The sequence below is a fragment of the Passer domesticus genome, chromosome 5 (assembly GCF_036417665.1).
Source record: "Passer domesticus isolate bPasDom1 chromosome 5, bPasDom1.hap1, whole genome shotgun sequence".
NCBI lineage: Eukaryota > Metazoa > Chordata > Aves > Passeriformes > Passeridae > Passer > Passer domesticus.
The window spans coordinates 51,635,378-51,653,818 of NC_087478.1; the positions used below are offsets into that span (position 1 = coordinate 51,635,378).

The 18,441-nt window shown below is 38.9% G+C and overlaps 1 protein-coding gene across 10 annotated transcripts in view; it reads right to left on the bottom strand.

Moving 5' to 3' along the window:
- The window catches only part of RFX4 (regulatory factor X4), an 86,924-nt gene that overhangs the window by 6,355 nt on the left and 62,128 nt on the right, over positions 1-18,441 (bottom strand). For 9 of the 10 annotated variants that reach the window (XM_064420427.1, XM_064420432.1, XM_064420436.1 and 6 more), the window contains 4 exons: positions 13,841-13,960; positions 12,415-12,576; positions 6,071-6,233; positions 3,593-3,731 (listed from right to left, as the gene is read on the bottom strand). In XM_064420427.1, coding sequence (XP_064276497.1) covers positions 3,593-3,731; positions 6,071-6,233; positions 12,415-12,576; positions 13,841-13,960 — 584 coding nt within the window. The remainder of the gene's footprint in view (positions 1-3,592; positions 3,732-6,070; positions 6,234-12,414; positions 12,577-13,840; positions 13,961-18,441) is intronic. The other variant, XM_064420428.1, reaches the window with a different exon arrangement.

The window sequence follows — 18,441 nt, forward strand, 5'->3', positions numbered from 1 at the left end:
GAACATTTCATGCAATGCCTGACAAAGTCCATATGTACAAAAAAGCTCCAAGACAGGGTAATGGAGAGTGGCTTGCTACAAAAACATCATTCCAACTGCTGCATCCTACTCAGGATATCCCTAGGTTAGCTCTTGCCAAAGTTGTCAGAGCTATGCTGGTGAAAGGACTACGTTCTACTTACCTTACTTCTGAGACTTTTCCTCCACACACCTGTTTCTGGTTGTTGCTACAGATAAGACCTGGATAACTGAACCTACATTGTGATTCACTACAGCTACACGTGAGGATACTTGCAGTTACAGATGTGCATCTTTATATGTTACCAGATATGTTAAAATGTATACTGCTGCAGATTATTCTAATTATTTATTTATCTATTTATTCTTCCTACTAAAAGTGTTATTAGCATTGAAATTTACAAAGAAAATTTACAAAGAAAAAATAATGCAGCCTGAATTAGTTTGTGTCTAAGGAAAAGGTAGAACTATGTGAGTTGAAATACTTTGGAGCCTGAAAGAGGATTAAGACCTGTCCAGCCAGGGTGAACACTGCAGATAAAAGCTGTGCTCAGAAGCCAGTCAAGCCTACACTGTGACTTTGTGAAGGTGTTGTAACTCTCTGCTAAACTCAGCACAGGTTGATGAGACCTCTCAGAGGCTTTGGGCAAGAGTTGCTGCGCATTTTCAACCCTGGCACCTGATACCTGAACCACAGAAGCAGAAGAAATAAAGAACTGATGAAATAAAGTCTCTGTATAGATGTGTTTATGTACACACACACACTAAAGAATCCCCTTCTATATGATGGTGGAGTAGCATCAGAATATTGTATGCAATCCTGCACTATGGCTTACAAAATTAGGTAGTAACAGATCAATCTGTAGATCATTCTTCATTTGTCTGCCAGGCTCCTGGCCAGCAAGCCAAGTCAAGAAATGAGCAATCAGGCCTGGCATTAAAAGTAAGGAACTGTTCTGAGAATTACTCACAGACAGTGAGGGAAGAAGAAAAAATCTGGATTAAGACCAAGGTTTGAACAGACTTTCTGTAATCAAAAAGAGTCTTAGCCATCAGTGGAAATTAGTCAACCTATACTGCCAGACCCCCTACCTGGGCTTTTTGAGATCTGTAAAGTAATAGTTATTAATAAATATTAAAATAGTAAATAGTAAAGTATCTATATCTGTGTGACTTCTTCCCCAGCACAGCCTCAGTCTAAAGATTCCAATTACAAAATCAAAATTCTCAAAGTAGCTGATAAAACCTGGAGTGTGTCACTCTCTTCCATAGAAAGAGGTTGGATATGATGTTCTTCAAGACCAAAATAGTTATTAATAGCTGCAGCTTAAACCTCACCACAACTACATGCCACCTGCTTTGGCTCAGATCCTTGTCTGGGACAAGGGCTCTCCCTGAATCCATGTTTGTAGAGAATTTATCATATACACAGATTTTTATTTTTTTTTGGTAGGAGTTAATCCCTAGACACTGTCCTAAAGAGCATAGTAGAATAGTTGCTAAAGTTGAGCCAAAGTTCTATATTTGGCCAGAATGTAGACTATAACAAAGAGTTCTTTTGAAAGTTATGGTCAAAGCCTCCTCTTCCCAGCTGATTATACACCCACAGCTCTGCACATTGCAGCCCCTTTGGTTTCAGTATAGTGGCAGCTGTTGATATATTCATTGTAAATTTGGCTTCCTGTATTTTTGTTTTGCAATATCACAAGTCCTACTGCAACTCCTATCAACATGTTCCCCTCACAAAGACCACTAGAAAAAGAGCAGTTTTCTAACATCTTCTTAGGACATCTTATGAACATTTTTTCTGGTTAAAAAGTAGTTAAGAAAGGATTTATTATCAGAGAAAGCATTTTACAGATGCTAACTTAGCTTTAAAAACACTGTCAGCAATTTTTATATCAAACTGTTAAATACTTTGGAATAATTTTTCAAAACTAAGGTTCCAGTTTGTAATTCCTCTCAATACAGAACAAGCACATTGATATGTTTTTTTTGGCTGTGTCCTGCTGTGCAATTCCATCTCAGATTATAAGCAGCATGAGAAAGAACATGCCACATATAAATTGAAATAATTTTCTTTTAAAGTGTGATCATTAAAGCATAGCTGTTCTTCATATGCATTCAGGACTGTTCAAAGACTAGCAAGAGAGCAAAAAAATGATCTGACATGTACTTGTAGAGACAGCCTACTACAGTATGAAAGACATTTGCCTGAGGTCAGTGTTTGCTACTGCTTCCATACCGCATGTTAACCAGGATATGAATAAACTAAAAATGTGTTGAACTTGATTTGCTTTACTTGTTTCTTGAGATAACAGGGTAACACCTATAACTGAAAAATGGAGAACAACAGACCTGTCCCAGGACACTGCACTTCAATGTTCATTCACTTTCCTGGTGAAGACAGAGCAGCTGTAAAAACCCTCAGACAAAGCCAGACACCTCATGTAGTCTGACAGACCAGGTGCTACACAAATCAGTGAGAAGTTGTAGCTTGTCCTTTCCATAAGCCATTGTTAAGCTGCTCCAAATGAGCATCTTGGGTTTGTACAGGTCTCAAAAAGCTTTAAGGAGATCAATACCATGATTCTTATCTTACAGCTAATGAAGCATAAAAAGGAGAAACAACTCCTCTAAGGCCATGTGACAGACTGAGTCCAAAGACCAGAATGAGATGCATCTTTTGTGTGCTCAGTTTCAAAGCACTACCAAATTCATTTGCATCTGGTATGAAACTGTTGCAGTCCAGTGATGATAGTTAAGTGTGGCAGTGCCTCACACACTTTTATAAATTTCTGGTAAGAGTAAGTGGTGCTGTGTGAGTGGAAGTGGAATACCCTGACACCATCACCTTCCGCCTGTGTGCCCTTTGCCAATCTTCCAGCAGAGAGCCCAGAGAGCAGCTGCCTGCACTGAGGAAGCACCACCTGCACGAGCACTGAAGCCCTCCAATAGTGGCATTACTTTGGAACTCTTGCCAGATCTGATCTTCACATCTCATCTGTGCTGGCTCCTCCTGGCTCAGCTTTGTGAGGTGGAAGAGTTACTGATATAATTTTGAAACATTTTAGTAGGAGACTATAGGATACAGATTAAACAACTTCTGCAGTGGTGTCCTCAAGTTATTCAAACTATATGCAGAACTCACTGTTTTGGCAAATTCCTAAACATGGGTATCCTCAAAAGCAGAGACCCCACAAGAATTCACTATGGCCTCTGCATCTTCAGCTAAATAAAAACACTTGTATTTCTTCTTAGGGATCTCTTCCTGCTCCCAACACCTAATAATCATACAAATACTTATATTTGTTTTTGCTTTAGCTACTCCTTAAAACAAAAACAGATCCAGACTGCTGAATTTTAGAGTTAATACTTTTTACTGACAATCTAAAGCTACTTCTGATCTCCACTAAAATTAAAAAATACCTAGGTAATATTAGAAAATAAAAAAAGAGGAGCCATCAATATCTAGACAGCTTATTGATTCAGACAGCTAATATGCTGATAAATTTAAAAACGGAATTATTTTAAATATTATAACAGATATCATCAAGTAATAAATGGAGAGTACCTGTGAAGAGCTTCTGTGGTAAGCTGAGTAGTGAAGTGGTCCAGAAATAGCAGTATCATGTGGTAAGGATGGATACTGACTCTGCATGGGATGGGGATGCTGGTTGCTGTAGCTACCATAGTTGTAACTTCCCGTGTATCTAAAATACATCAAAAACCACATTTAGTATGCACAATAATTATGAAACATACCTTTTTAATTTTTAATAGGAGGATGATATTTTAAATCTTTTTCAAAAATATATTTTCCAGCTCAGATGGGAAGCAGATGCCACTAATGAAAGTGTGTGTCCAGAACAACATCAAATAGAGAGACCCAGCATGTTTTTGTGACTAATTTTAAACTGCAGACTCAGCTGTGCACTTTCTGAGGAGAAAGTGTCTTTCCTTTTATTGTTATCTAATGCCATGTTCCCAGTAAATTGCTATCCAGGCTGAGGAAGTATGGTAAGCCCTGACTTGAAGAACTACAATGAATTCAGCTACCTCCTTGTACTGCAGTCAGATGTTCCTTTTTTGGGAGGGAGAGAAGTGAATTAGTTTGAATTTGCAGCATACAATGTTCAGCTTTAGCACAGCCAGCTCAATAAGGGAGTGGGATATGAGGTTGGAGAACCTGTCTACTTTCTTTGTTGAATCCCAAACTCCTGCCTAGGCACATCCAGAGGCAAAGGAGGGAGCAGTTTCCTTAGCTAATGAGTCAGTGTTAGCCACCATTGTTTGAACCATTCACTAGTAAAGATGCATGGACACTTTCTACAATCTCCCCAGTTTTGTGAACATCTAATCTTTGTTGTCTTTCAGAAAAGCTGATTCACCTAGATTAAACTGTTTCCTCAAATCACCATAATCCAACACCAGAGGCAAGAGATTCCTGCAGAAACAACAAATTCTCACATATACACACACATACATATAACATAGACATTGCCTTACTGCGGTCTGTTCCAAGTCTTGAATACTCTCAGCTCCCAAACCTCTGTGCTGTTCTATTTCTGCCTCCACCTAACAGTCATATTTCTGGATAAGAAAGATGTTCCCTTTCTCCTTATCCAGGTTTTCCTAGTAAGGGCTTAGTAGTGACATTCAAACAGATATCTAAACCTAGTCACATCCGAGATGGAAGAAGATGCAGGGTTCAAATTAATCCACTGATACCTTTCCAAACAGTTTAGAGTCTTTCACACTGGGAAAACACTTCTACAAAGTTAGTGAGTTTGCAACAAGACTGAGGAACATGGCAAAACCTTTTGAACCTCTTTCATCATAGCAGCACCTGGGCATTTGCTGATCTTGCTATATTGTCTATTCCTTCTTCATCAACCGATTTATGACTTGTGTTTTAGTTATGGATATCTGTGAGTTATGCACTGAATCAAATGAGGATGGCACAGAAGAAGTGCTGCTTAATGAAAACAGCACTGAGAGCTTTAGCAACTGTCTGAAGTTTTTTCCAGATGAAATAATGTTACATAAATTTATACCTGTAATTGTTTTAATTGAGAACATTGAGCAAATTTTGGCAATGGAGAATATTAGAATATTATGGTGATAATGTGTCTGTATGATCAAACTGTGGATGTTTTTTCATCTGCAAGTTAACAGTTGTCATTGAATTACTGGGGTTGGAAGGGACCTGTGGAGTCTATCAAGTCTAAGCCCCCTGCTCAAAGCAGGGTCCATGAGAGCAGCCTGCCCAGGATCGTGTCCAGCTGGAGTCTGTACACCAGCAAGGATGGAAACTCCATAGCTTTTCTGGACAGCCTGCCCCAGTGTTTGATCACAACTTTTTTGTTTTATGTTTTAACAGAATTTCTCATACTTCTATCTGTGCTTGTCCTGTCATTAAATACTGCAGAAAGGCACCTGTCTCTTTTTTACATCCCCCAGCAGGTATTTATACACACTTATAGGATCCTCTCTGAGCCCTCTCTGCCCGATGCTAAATAACCTCAGCTCTCTCAGTCTCTCTTTTTATGACAGATGGTCCAGCCCTACCATCATCATTAAAGTGGCCCTTTTCTGGACTTTACTCCAGTATGCCTGGGTCTGTCTGGTGCTGGGAGCATGGAATTGGATCCAGATGTGGTCTCAGCAGTGCTGAGCTAAAGAGAAGAATCACCTCTCCTGACACATGGTACAGTAGGGTTGTTCTCTAGGAACATCTAGCTTTTTCAAACATGGCACAAGAAAACAGGAATCAGAGAAGAAATCTACTTAAGCCTTCTCTTTTAGAAAATATCCTCCAGGCCTACTGCAGTTTTGAACAGAATTAAATGAGATTATAAAACTAAGACATAATATAATTATAGAATAGCAACAACAGCCAAAGACTTACGATACCAGCATCTTTACTATACAGACTTAACTACATCAAGAAACAGCTTTTACTGTATTAAAAAAAAAACACTTAAGCAGAATTTAATCCAAATCCCACAAAAAACAATCAGAAAACCCAAGGCACTGGGAAGTGCCTTACCCATGTTCTTCTCTGTGGGGATAAACAGGTATCCGGTGCGTGACGGATGATGAAGGTACGTGTGGGCTCCTCATGCAAGGCAGCTGTTGGGAATTCTCAGCAGGTGACCCAGCAGCTGTTGTCACAGTGTAGGTGAGTGACCATGTGTAGGATTGCATAGCCCCTGCAGACAGAGAGGAGCCAGAGGAACACAGTAAACACAGGCTGTCATCCACAGAGGTGCCATGCCTCGAGACAGTTACAGGAAAACAACCGAACAGGCAACGATCGTGGAAAGTGCACTGACCAAAGGGAACAGATCAGTCATATCTGAGGCAGAAATACCAATACATAGAGAATACATCTAGATCATTTGGAGCATGCAAGGATCCAGAAAAATCAAACACATCTGGAATGGCTCACACTGTGGACTTCCAGTGTGGTGTTGAAATAATTTTGCAGAAAAAAACAAAACCCCGGAACAGGACTTAGAAATGGAAGAACACCAATGCAAAGATTTCTCAGGCATGATGCACCAAACCCTGGGGTCTCTCTCACATGGAGAGGGCTGCTGGCCTGCTCAGCTCTGAGGCCTGGACTGAGGCAGGAAGTACGATCAGAACAATGAAAGGTTAGAAAAAAATCAGTGTTGTGCAAATAAATATCTTGAATCCTTTTGCAGTTTGTACCTGTTCCACCCAACCAGGTACCAGCCCTTGTAGTGGCAACACTACAAAGATCCCCAAATTATGACAAGTAGATAGACAGAAATAGCCTAGTCATTTCCTTCCTGCAAATAATGTTTCTTTCTTGTTTTTAGTGGCAGCAGAGGCTGGACTTAATTTATTTTTGTCATGTAGAGTGCTTGTGGGAAGAGCAAAGCAAAGAAGTGGGTTTTCCATTTTGCTTAGAAGGTGCTGAGTTTTTTAATCATCCTGATCCCTTCCAGGCAGGAACTCCAGTTTCATGAGCCAGCTGCTGAGAAACCTTTGTCCTTTGCACACACCCCTTTCACTCAGGAGCTGACAGATCCATTGTTCCAGTATAACATAGCTCTTGCTGGAGGTCATGACCATACTGGCTGAGATTACCCTGCAAATGAGGACCAGAACACTGAATTTAACCCAGTGAGAACACTGGTTTGGGGTCTCTGGGCACTCTTGACTCTTTTTCTTCAGCTAAAAGGAATTGCAGGAGGTGACTCAGTTTTTTTTCAGTATGGATTCTAGGACTTCCTGTAGCATGAAAGGGCTTAATTCAGAGTGGGAAGTGATTGTATTCCCAGGTCTGTGTCTACTCCATGGCTTTGGGGAACGAAAAGCCTATTTCAAATTTGCATCATTTTCTTCAGGTATGTGTGATTTTATTTGGCAAAATCAGGCTTTTTTTTTTTTTTTGTGGGAAATGCTTAATTCTGCAACTGGGTGAAGGCATTCTGAGCTTTGCAAGGTAAGTCCAACTTGAAATACTTCAGCAGGGTGTGATTTGGCGCTCTTACAATAGAAATCCTTGGATGTGTTATGGCCAAGAGTACTTGTGATAGGTCTGTTGTCACATGCCTGCATTTTCTGCCACTGACTCTTGAACTTTCTGTCTTCATCTCCTCCCAATGCGGAGGACCACTGAGATCCCCAAGACTCCAAGAAGAAAATCTAGCTCCTGTTGCCATGGTCAAATAAAAGTTCATGGTTCCTTGAGCTAGAAAAATGTTTAAGGGAGCCTGCCTTTAATAAAAAATACAGTGTAGGTGGAAGGGACCAGATGTACTTATGCAGTTACCAAAGAGCTTCATTTGAAAACAAAAGAGTTTTGAAAATATCAACAACTTGTCTACAGAATATTTTAATGAAACATTTCAATTTCAAAAGGTCAACATATTTTCCCAGTGTTATCTTCCAAAAGGAAATTTGCAACTCTCTTTCAAAACAGGCCTAAATGCAAAAGGCAAAAACAAAGAGAAAAGAAAGGACAACAAAGAGAGTGAAAAACCTCAAATTATTATTTTTAGGTAAAATTATTGTTTGGGGTTTTTTTTCCCCACTTTTTCACTTCAGTATAAAAAAAAAGTTTTACTTTGACCTGATTTTACATTTTCCAACAAAAAAAAAAAATTGGCCATTGATCTAAAAATCTCATGATCTTCCTACCTTTAATAAGAAGCAGTAATAACAGAGCCAAAAGACCCTTTTCATTTTATCAAATATAGTGATTTGTCTGGCCTCAGTCATTGTGACAATCCCCTTTTCTTTTTTTTCGAAAAATAGCAGGGATCTTATCATAGTCTGATGAAACCGAGTGAGTCCAGGACAGCAAGTTGTTTCATGTGCTCCCTGTGGGAAGTCAAATTCCTTGGATGAGACATTCTACTCCTGGTATTCAAATCTAACTGTCAGCCACCTCAGTCCAACTTTAAAATAAATGGCTGGAGAGTAACAAGCTTTGTGCTTGTCCAGATGTCACAGAAACAAATGTAGAAAGTAGGTCTTGCACTGGGAGAGCTGTGAATATCTTTGTTCAATTCTCCTAACCAAGAATTGTGTGAGGTATTACAGGATAGTACCTCACACAGCTGCTTGAGGCAATACTTAATTTCTTTTGCAGGTTATGGTTTAGAAACAAAAGTATGTTGGGTTTTACTCTGGATTTACAGAATGACAGAAAGCAGTGCAAATATTTTTCTCAGAATGTTCTAGTGAACCTACAGTTGCCTCACTTCTCTGCCTTTGTGGAAGGGATGCTACTATTTTCAGTGACCTAATTACAAATACAGGGAGGAAGGATGGAAGATGGCCACAGATTTGCAGACTGTGTGGAAGTACATATGAGGTCAACCAGGATACTGCCAATGTTGTGGTGGGTAGAAAAGGAGGAATGAGTTAAGCGTGAAAGGTTCCCATAGTTAGCTTTCTAATAGCTGGTCTCAGTCCTTTATGATTAATTTCCTCAGCTGGTTGCAGAATTGAACTCTAAGAAATGAAGTCTCTTTTAGATATGACTGAACCCAACTGAACTGCTTTTTTGAAATAAGCAAAAACAATAGTGATTGAGCAACGATTTGCTCTGCTTTGTGTTTTGAACATGCAGGGTTTGATTAAAATAGGAAAATTCATTTATTATCACTCTTTTTTCTTTTCTCTTAAAAAAAAAAAGTGATTTTGAGGATACTAACCAAGAGGCCATCTGATCTGTAGGGGAGCCAAATATAAATGGAACTGCTATTAGTCCTACAACAGCCCTGTTGTCATTGATGCCATCACGCACACCAGTGCAGAGAAAACCCAGAAGATGCTTCACAATGCTGCATTTTATATCTGCTTTAGGATGGAGCAAACGACCACCAAGACACAGTGAGACACTCCCAGCACTGTGCATTATGTCTGATAATCAGCAGTACTGTCAACTTCAAGCAGTCAGAAATCCAGAGGCAGAACCCCATTCTATCCCCACAAAACAAACAGATCACTTCACCTATAAAGCTTTAGAAAAACACAAGCCCTTCCATTTGAAGGGAGGAGTTACCTTTTGAAATTGAAACCTTTGAGTTTTGTACTCTGCACCTATGAGAATTGAATTCTGATTGTTGAGCAAGAGCTGATGTTCTCAAATACTCATACAAGTCCACGAGCTGAAGCTTTAGGAAAAGAATCAAAAATTTGTTCTACTCATACACACAAATACGAGAGGGGCTAGATCTGTGTCAGTATTCCCAGAACTTTAATAAGCCCAGACTTGGAAGAACAGTGACTTTTAATGACCATTGCTGACCTGATGACTTATTTCATGCATATATTTCTTAAAACTGAACAGCAAACTCCATAGTTTACTAAGATATTAGGAACTAACAATGTAGGGTTCATTTTGGGTTGTCTAAAAATGATTGCATTGGCAAATGAGTAATCAGAGCTTTAAGAGGGACTTTAAGAGAGAACAGCATAGTCAGGCATATAGCTATCACTTTTACTACAATATTGTTGCAGTTTGAACAATCATTAATCTGGCCTTTGTGGTTTACAAAGGATGGAGGCTAATTAGCCTTTTAACTGTCTAGTAACCTAACAAAAAGTTTTAAATAAAATGTTACTGGTGCCAGGACACATGCCACAGAGTGATACATAGGATTTACCTTTCTTTTTCTCAGTATCATGTCATTGCAAGCGTTTAATTTGCTGGTTTTGTACTGACCACTGACTGAAGGCAAAAAAGTTAAAATACAAGTTTAATAGTTAACTTTTATTGCTGATGTCACAAGCAAGAAAGAGTTAATGATGCCCTAAATTAGGGAACTGAGACCTAATGGTGACCAACAGAACTAGTTCTCAAGATCTGCAAAGCATTTGTAGAATTTTACATTTACCTGATAAAGACACATAAGAAAATCAATAGTGTGGTATTTCCAGAACAGAGGTTCCTGTTTCAAAATATTCTATATAATGCCACAGATCTGTATATAAAGTAGTCTGAGTGTGTGTAATACATTTTCAGCACTCCTATTTTAAAGTGTATCAATTTCCTTTATCTGAGACACAGTTGTTATTTTGTTTTATGTGAATAAACATGCATTCCAAAGTTTAGCAAACTAAAAAGCAAACTAAAACTAGTCTATCTACGTGATGAATGTGGGAAATAGAGGTATTACTAATTAACAAAAAACAAATAGCCACTTATTCATATTTAATGTTAAGCAGAACATTACTTGCATTGACAAATTTGGCTTGTGCAAGACAAAAATTATTTTCACACTGTCAAAAGTGAGATTGCACCAGACCATAACAGTAAAATTCCAATTCAACCAAATGAAAGCCTTTAAAACAACCTAAAAAAGAAAAGCTGAGAAAAGAAGAATTAAAATAATCAGAAATAGCTTTCTTTCCTCAGAAGTACTAGAATGGAAACAATGGTGCTCTTTCAGTACCTGAAGGGAAAGATGGAAAGGGACTTCTTACAAGGACCTCTGACAGGACAAGGGCATTTGGCTTTTGGTTAACTGTTACATGACAGTCACATGGAGTTACGATATCTGCAGCCCAAATACAAGTCCCTCAGACCTCCATTCCAGTCAATGGCCCTGGAGAACACACAGTTCCCTTCTTTCTTCCCTTTCTTTCTGCATACAGCCCTGCATCATACTAAATTTGGCTCTGGCATCACAATTATCCCACAATTCCTACAGGTCAAGTTCCACACAACATCAATGTTTCAGCAAGAGCCAAAGATCCTCACCCCCTCCACTGTCACCTCGACTGAAGCCATGTGGTCATCTACCCTGTCTAGGAATCATCTGTCTCTTGTTTAACTGTCCTGAGGGGTAATAACTTCCTGTTTCCCTCCTAACTATTGTATTGCCTTCAACAGTGAAAAATCTTAAGTTGTGATGTAGGGACAAATATTTTTAAATCTCTTTCCAGTACAACATGCATTGTGCTTCCCTGTGGTGCCTTTGAAAACATGAAAAACATTTTTCAGGAAGATTTATTAGTTCTTCAGCCGCTGCCAAATTCTCCAGTGTGGTAAATCATCACTTTATGACATTGTTTCAAGAAGATTTTGTAACTTTTCTAGTACATCACAAAAGTGATAGTTTCCACATTCTGATTCACTATTCACTGATGAGCAGCAAAGCCGGAATTTCACTGCCTGAAATGTCTTCTGAAAGTCACTCACATTTCTGCCTTTCTTTCCATGAATTAAGAAAACATTATTTTGATCATACAGACAGACTGTCCTGCCCACATCCAAAAGGTAATGAGTTTTGTTCTAGAGCACAGAGGATGCTGGCCATTTATGCAGCCCAAACAAGGAGCTAGTTTTATGCTTATTGTCTTCTGTCAATCCTACCCACAAGTTTAAGCTGTCCCTTAAGTGCAGATTTTTTAAATTTGTGAGCCCACCAGCATACAACAACCTTATCAGCTGCCATAATAGAGTATAACACTGAAAACAGTCTTCAGACATGTAATTCCTAATCTCTAACATCAATTGATGAAAGTTATCAGCAATGTGTAAAAGATTCCCAAGAGAAACTTCCACAGCTATTTAAACATATTTGGATGTTAAATATGTTGAAGGATACCCATCTGTCACTTTACTAGCTAGGAATTCCTGAACCACTAGTGATTTGGGATTTTGCAAACCTTACTGAACCTGAAATATTTGGCCCACTTCCTTCAGGCATATAAAACATCCAAACATTAGATTTTTTTCCTGGTAAACCGCACATCATATGTGGATACAGTGAGAACAGATTTCTGGCTTGGGAAGGCTTCTCATATCTTGCAAGCCAGTACATCATGGTCTGAGGCTCAATTTTAGGACACCAAGTGCAAAAGCCACCCTCAAGCATGTTTATCTGCCAGAAATCAACCTACCTGTAGTAGTTGTTATGCCACCATACTCTGGGGACTGGTTGTTGATGGGTGATGGGGCAGAGGGCACTTCCACAGAGGTGGCAGATTTAGCTGGGGAGAATGGTGCTGGGGAGGGAGTGGGAGCAGCTGGTTCACTGAGAATAATTTCTTCTCGTATTTCTGCTGCAGAATGAGAGAAAACCCATCAAACATAGCTAGAGGTAGAGTCAGGGAACACTGAGAAACTTAAAAAAATAATGCAAGCAGTTAGGTAATGTGGTGTGTATTTCAAGAAATACAGACCAGGAACCACAAATCTTTGAAAGAAATACTTCTATAATATTCACCATTACAACCTTCACTGTACCTTCAGAAGACCTCCTAAAGGAAAGAGGAATTTTTCCTGTTGCAAAGGCAGAAAACTGGTGCATGGACAGCTTAAGCGTTATACTGCAGCAATATACTATTACATATCTAAAATCAGGAGTCCAGTCTGAGTTTGGCATTCCTACACCTTCAAGAGACATTGGAAAGAAACAGGAGTCTCCAGAGCATTCCTGTGGCTTTGGGCCATGATCTTCTTTCTTTGTTGACTAAAAAAAGGAGGATATTCTGGATAGTTTTAGCTGATAAAGGTATGTGGAAAATATGCAAGAATAAGCAACTTGTTTGTCAAAATCCCAAGAGGTTATTGCAGGGCAATGAATTAAATTCAAGTCTTGCACCATACATAAGATAGTACCCTAATCACTGAAATGTTTTTCTTCCCATAAATCTATAGGGTAATAAATTAAGTCACAGCTAAAATGGAGAAGGAAACTTTCAGAGGTGACACAGAGGCTTAATGTGCCAAAATTAATGGAAGATGGAAGTAAGGAAGATCACTGAGGACCTCTCATACAAGGGGTTGCCCAGAGCAGAAAAAACTAAAAGCAATCCCTGCTTGCTTCTGTTCTGGCAAGGCATTATGGAGTTGAGCGGGAGTCAGAACCTCCTTCTGTACAGGCACTCAGAATGTAAGTGTACCAGAAACAACAGTTTTACCATTTGTCTTTTCTCACTCTGGCTATCTCTTCCTCTTATTTAGACTGGTACCAATCCACTGGTATCACTGAACTTACTAACACTGAGTGAACATTCAGTGGTGGCTTAGAAAGATTAACTAAGATAAAAGGTTCAGTACAAAAATTTCTTACTGAAACACCAAGTGAGTGCTTAGGAATGGGGTTTCTGACATCCAGAGTGACATTGTGAAGCAGGCAGTTCTCTTTCAGAATGTATGAACCATGGATGCCTCCCAAATAATTTATTTCACATCATTATAGAAGCGCTTTGCTCCTGGATAAGCCTCAGCAGGTTAGATAAGGATAAAAATATGTCCTAACATAAAAAGTAGAGGAACCAGTGGAACAAAACAAAAAAATAATGAATAAGAGAACAGACTCACCTGTGCTTCCTTCTCCCTTCATTGCCCTCATTAGCTCATTAGCTTTCTCCTGACAATGGAGTGATTCTAGCAGGTACAATACATAGTCATCGAACATCAAGTGAATAAGGTGAAAAGACCCTGGTAATAAAGTGAACAAACAAAAAAGCCATTGACTGTCTCAATACACTCATTAAACCAATTATTACGGTACTCAACACAAACAGTCCTGAATAAGACTGCCTCCATGTACTGAAATATCTCTCTTACTCAAGGTAAGAGAGGTCAAAGTAAAACCAGGGAGTAGCAAACTGTTAATTTCTAGACTTTTACTGGCTTCTACAACCAGCTGTGTTTTAGGGTGCAAGAAGACTACCTAGCTGAGAGCTCCCACTTGAAGGATTCTACTTCTCCTACTTTAGCACTGAATTTTTTTGCCAATTGCACTACAGTAGAATTGTTTCCCACTCTCTAAAGGACATATAATTTTCAGTCAGAAGTACAATCTCAAACTGGCTGCCTTAGTGACATATCCTGGTATGAATTTTCTGAACTACCTATACAGAAAGGAAGTGAGTTGCTTCCCATAATTTATAAAGCATACATATCAGAGATAGTGAAGATATGTTTGCCCTAGATCACAAATCATAAGAAAAAAAAGATGTGTAAGAAGAGAGTACAGATATATTTTGGGGGGGAAAGTAAGAGAAGCAAAACATCAGAGCTGAGATATTGTGCTGTGCCCTCCTGAAAGGACTAAGGCCCATCTGCAGGGGGACACTGGCAAGTATCAAGGTGGAGTTCAATTATACAAAAGACTCTATGACATTAAGTACCTGTAATAGTTCCAGACAGGAATTTATCATACAATGGGTTTGGTTTTTTAAAGCTCTTTTGTTCACTTAGACTTGCACGGAGTATTTAACACATGTTCATTTAGATCTCTGACAAGTAAAGTACAGTGAGGTTAAAAGAGTAGCTCATTCAGCAGCTAGCTTAAATCAGAGAAATGTCATCATCTGAGATAGAAGCAGAGATCAACTACTGTCAGACAATGCCCCCCGCCCCAAATACCTCATGTGGAGGTATTCCATTATTGCATTTGAGGAGAAATACTTTCATAGGGAAAAGATCAAACAAGTTTCAAATTAAATTGATTTTAGTAATGACTGGTTTCTTCACAGGAAAGTTAGGTTTATCTTGGGACATTAGCTTTTATCACAATGAAGCACAGCTACCCCTACTCCAACTACTGTATTCAAACATGCTGCTGTAGGGCAGAAGTGGTTTGAAAGACCCAATACCCTTATTCAATTCTAGCTGGCAGTTCAGCTTTCAGAGTGACTCTGAGCACATTCTTTTTCTTTGTGACTCCAATGGTCTTTGTGTTTCATTCTCTCCCTCCACGCCTGCATGGTTTTGTTGTCACTGATACGAGCTGGGCACACACACTGGGAGGTGAACATCTGCCCCCGTGCTCTTGGGCAGGGCAGCACAGAAACAGGACACACCTGACTGCAGCACCTTTGCAGGGAGGAAATCTCTGGCGGCTGGTGAACCTGAAGCATGAAGTTCTTTGATTGTCAGGTGACTAAGCAGATCAAAGAGGTAACAGGTTTTCCCAGACTTTCAAGGGTAAAAGTGGGTATCTTAACTACTGCAGAGAACTTGCTTTTAAAAATCCTTTGGGTTCAAACACTTGTTGAATAAAGTCCTATTCAATTTAGCAGTGCAATAAAGACAGCAGACATGGCTGAGCACCTTGTTACTGACCTAGGATTTCCCCAGTTGAAACTTAGATTTTCAAGGATCTCCACAAAATGCTCACTCTTCCCCCGACTTTACAGTTTTTCAGTGGGAAGTTTCTATTCACTGTAATGCAGTTACTACTGATAAGTAACTTCAAAGTAAGAAAAACAGGCTAAAATGCTGGCAAACTTCATGTAGTGGTATAAAGCTCAGGGTATTTACTATATTCTGCCAAACTCCTTATTCACTCTTTATTTAAAAAAAAAAAAAAAGTTGGTTGTATTTTCATAAACATATTTGGAAGTGCAAACTCTAAACACTGTAGTGCTAGCAAGCAAACAACAAGAACCTAAGATCTGCTATTTTTAAAAATGTCTTTGTTTTTGGGGGGTCTAATGCTTTATTTTGAAGACTTGGGGTTGGCAATACTGAATGCAGCATTTAAAAACACTCCAGGGCCCTTGTCACTCTTTTGAGTTTCTCTCTTCCTCTCCTATTATTTCTCCCACTGTGTTTTTTTAAGAACTCTGCATAGAGTTTTTGAGCCCAGAATTTGCATGAAAGAGACCAGATAAACAAGATTTTGGTACTGAATGCAATGAGTGCAATATTTTTATATTTTTGAGTAAGTTGAATGAAATGTAAGCTATAGAGTGAAACTGATATCAGGGCATGCATTTCAGCATCTCAGTGAATGGCTATTCAGCACGATGTACCATAATTTATTCTGTGTTTGCAAGCTACTGTTTCTCACATGAAACTGTTGGGTTCTTTCAAGTCTATATTTAAGTACAGAAATGGATCCAGTTGTAGCCAGCAAATCAATCACTTCTTTAGGAAAAGGTAAGAAGTCATTCAAGAGACTGTAGTTACAACAACAAACAGCATTGGGCTCTAATTTTCAGGGGTTAACAGAAATTATGACAATGCCCAGCTAAGGCACAGTAAGTATCAGCAACTATTAAGAGATACAGCAATTATGTGTAAGTAGCAAAACAACAGTGAGGTTTCCAGATCTGGAGAAAATAATGGAGTTTCTATCACTAATTAGTTACTTTGTACACTGGGTGTATTACCCAAACATTGCCACCAACTGTGCCTTTGATATGCATAAGTAGGAAAGAGGGAGGCAGGGAGGCAGGCAGAAAGACAAAAAAGAGAGAGGGAGCAAAGGAGAGAGTTTTTCTTTTCTGCCAGAGATTGTTTCAAGCTGTCCATGTCATCATGCTGAAAAGCTTTGCAGATCAAATCTTTGTGCCAGTCACTCCAGTGCCAGGTATTACCACTTCCTTCAATCAGTTTTTGGAATAATCTATTTCAAAGGTAAAAATATACTGTCCTGTACATAGTAAAGATCCCATCATCTAACACATTATTTCACTTTTAAAAAAATTACACCATGAGAATCTGAGTCTACATACAGTTTAAGGTATAAAAAGGTGGAAAAGATGGAAAGGTGGAAAAATAATTAAAAATCAGTCCACTGAAACAGTTCCCAATGCAGTAAAAATGCAAAACCTTTTAGCTAAGCTAAGAGCAAAGGTATATTATGTGTAAATAGTTAGAACACTAACTATTGTTAGTGTTCTAAATCAGTCTTTGTTTCTCTCCATAGTACTCACTTAATAGCTAAATTATTCTGAAAAGCTAGAAAGAACTGTATAAATTAGGTGCAGAAAAGTTTCTGCCATCTAGCTCTGAGCTTTTTACATTCAGGGGTTGTTCTTTTGGAACTTGCTCAACTCTAATTCACAAACAATATGTCAAATGGCTTTGCAGTGAAAGAATAGCATCATTAATGAAGATTATTAAAAATTTGTGTCCATGGCTAAATAAAATCTATTACATTTGTGTAGGGATAAGCCAAGCTGCTGCCTGATAGGATAAGGATATGGTTTTGATATTCAAAACTTCAGGGCTCCTCCTGCCTCCACTAGCATTGCACCTGAACAGGTTTGTGGTTTTGCTGAAAATTACAATCACCTTGGGGACGCTCACTACCCTGTTGTCATTAACACCTGTTTGGACAACTCTTTTACAATGGAAATGAAAGTACTTTCAGGTTAAAAATAGGCATTTTATACAAATAAATATTAGATTTATTATAAAGATATAAAGCATATTAAAAATATCATATTGTATCTCACTGGCAGTATCTAAATTTATACTAGTACATGGTTGTAAAAGCATAAAGGACACCAAAGCTCAGCCAGCAGAAAACCTTGCAGTGGTTCAATGCAATACCCACATAAAACCATTCTTTATTGATCTTTCTAGAAATGTATTCAGACAAATGTGCATTTATAAAAAGCATCTCTCATGCAAAGTCTAGTCCCAAGTGACTAAACGTTCACACTCATGGCACACCAGTCAAGTCATTCTTGCTTTTAACTGATTTTAATCTGAACTTTTTGTATCTGAGGACAAAGCCCCCTTTCAAACAGTGTGGAAAAGCAACATGATTTTTCATTTAAAAAGTAAAAATCTGTTTTTTCATCCCAACTGACTTCTTAAGAAATGGAAGAGACTCTCCAGGTTATAAGAAGCACACTCACTTTGCAAAGGCCAGTTTCAAATGCTATGTCCTTTAAGAGGAGAGCTGGCAAAGTTTCACTGGAGAGCTTTCCATCCACTTCAGCACAAAGTCATCTCTCTTGGCTCAACACGTGGCCAGAGTGGTTTGGGTAAGCAGGCTCACTTTGCACTGAAGTGCATTAGGGAATGCTCCTGTCATGGACTCCCCCAACTGCCCTAGGAATGATCCCTGCAGCTCCTAACAGCAAACAGGAGGAAGCAGGAGTTTTCATCTCCCCTGGCTGCGGCTTGCAGACAAACATCTGCCTAAGCATTATTTCCAAATGTCAATAGCCCAA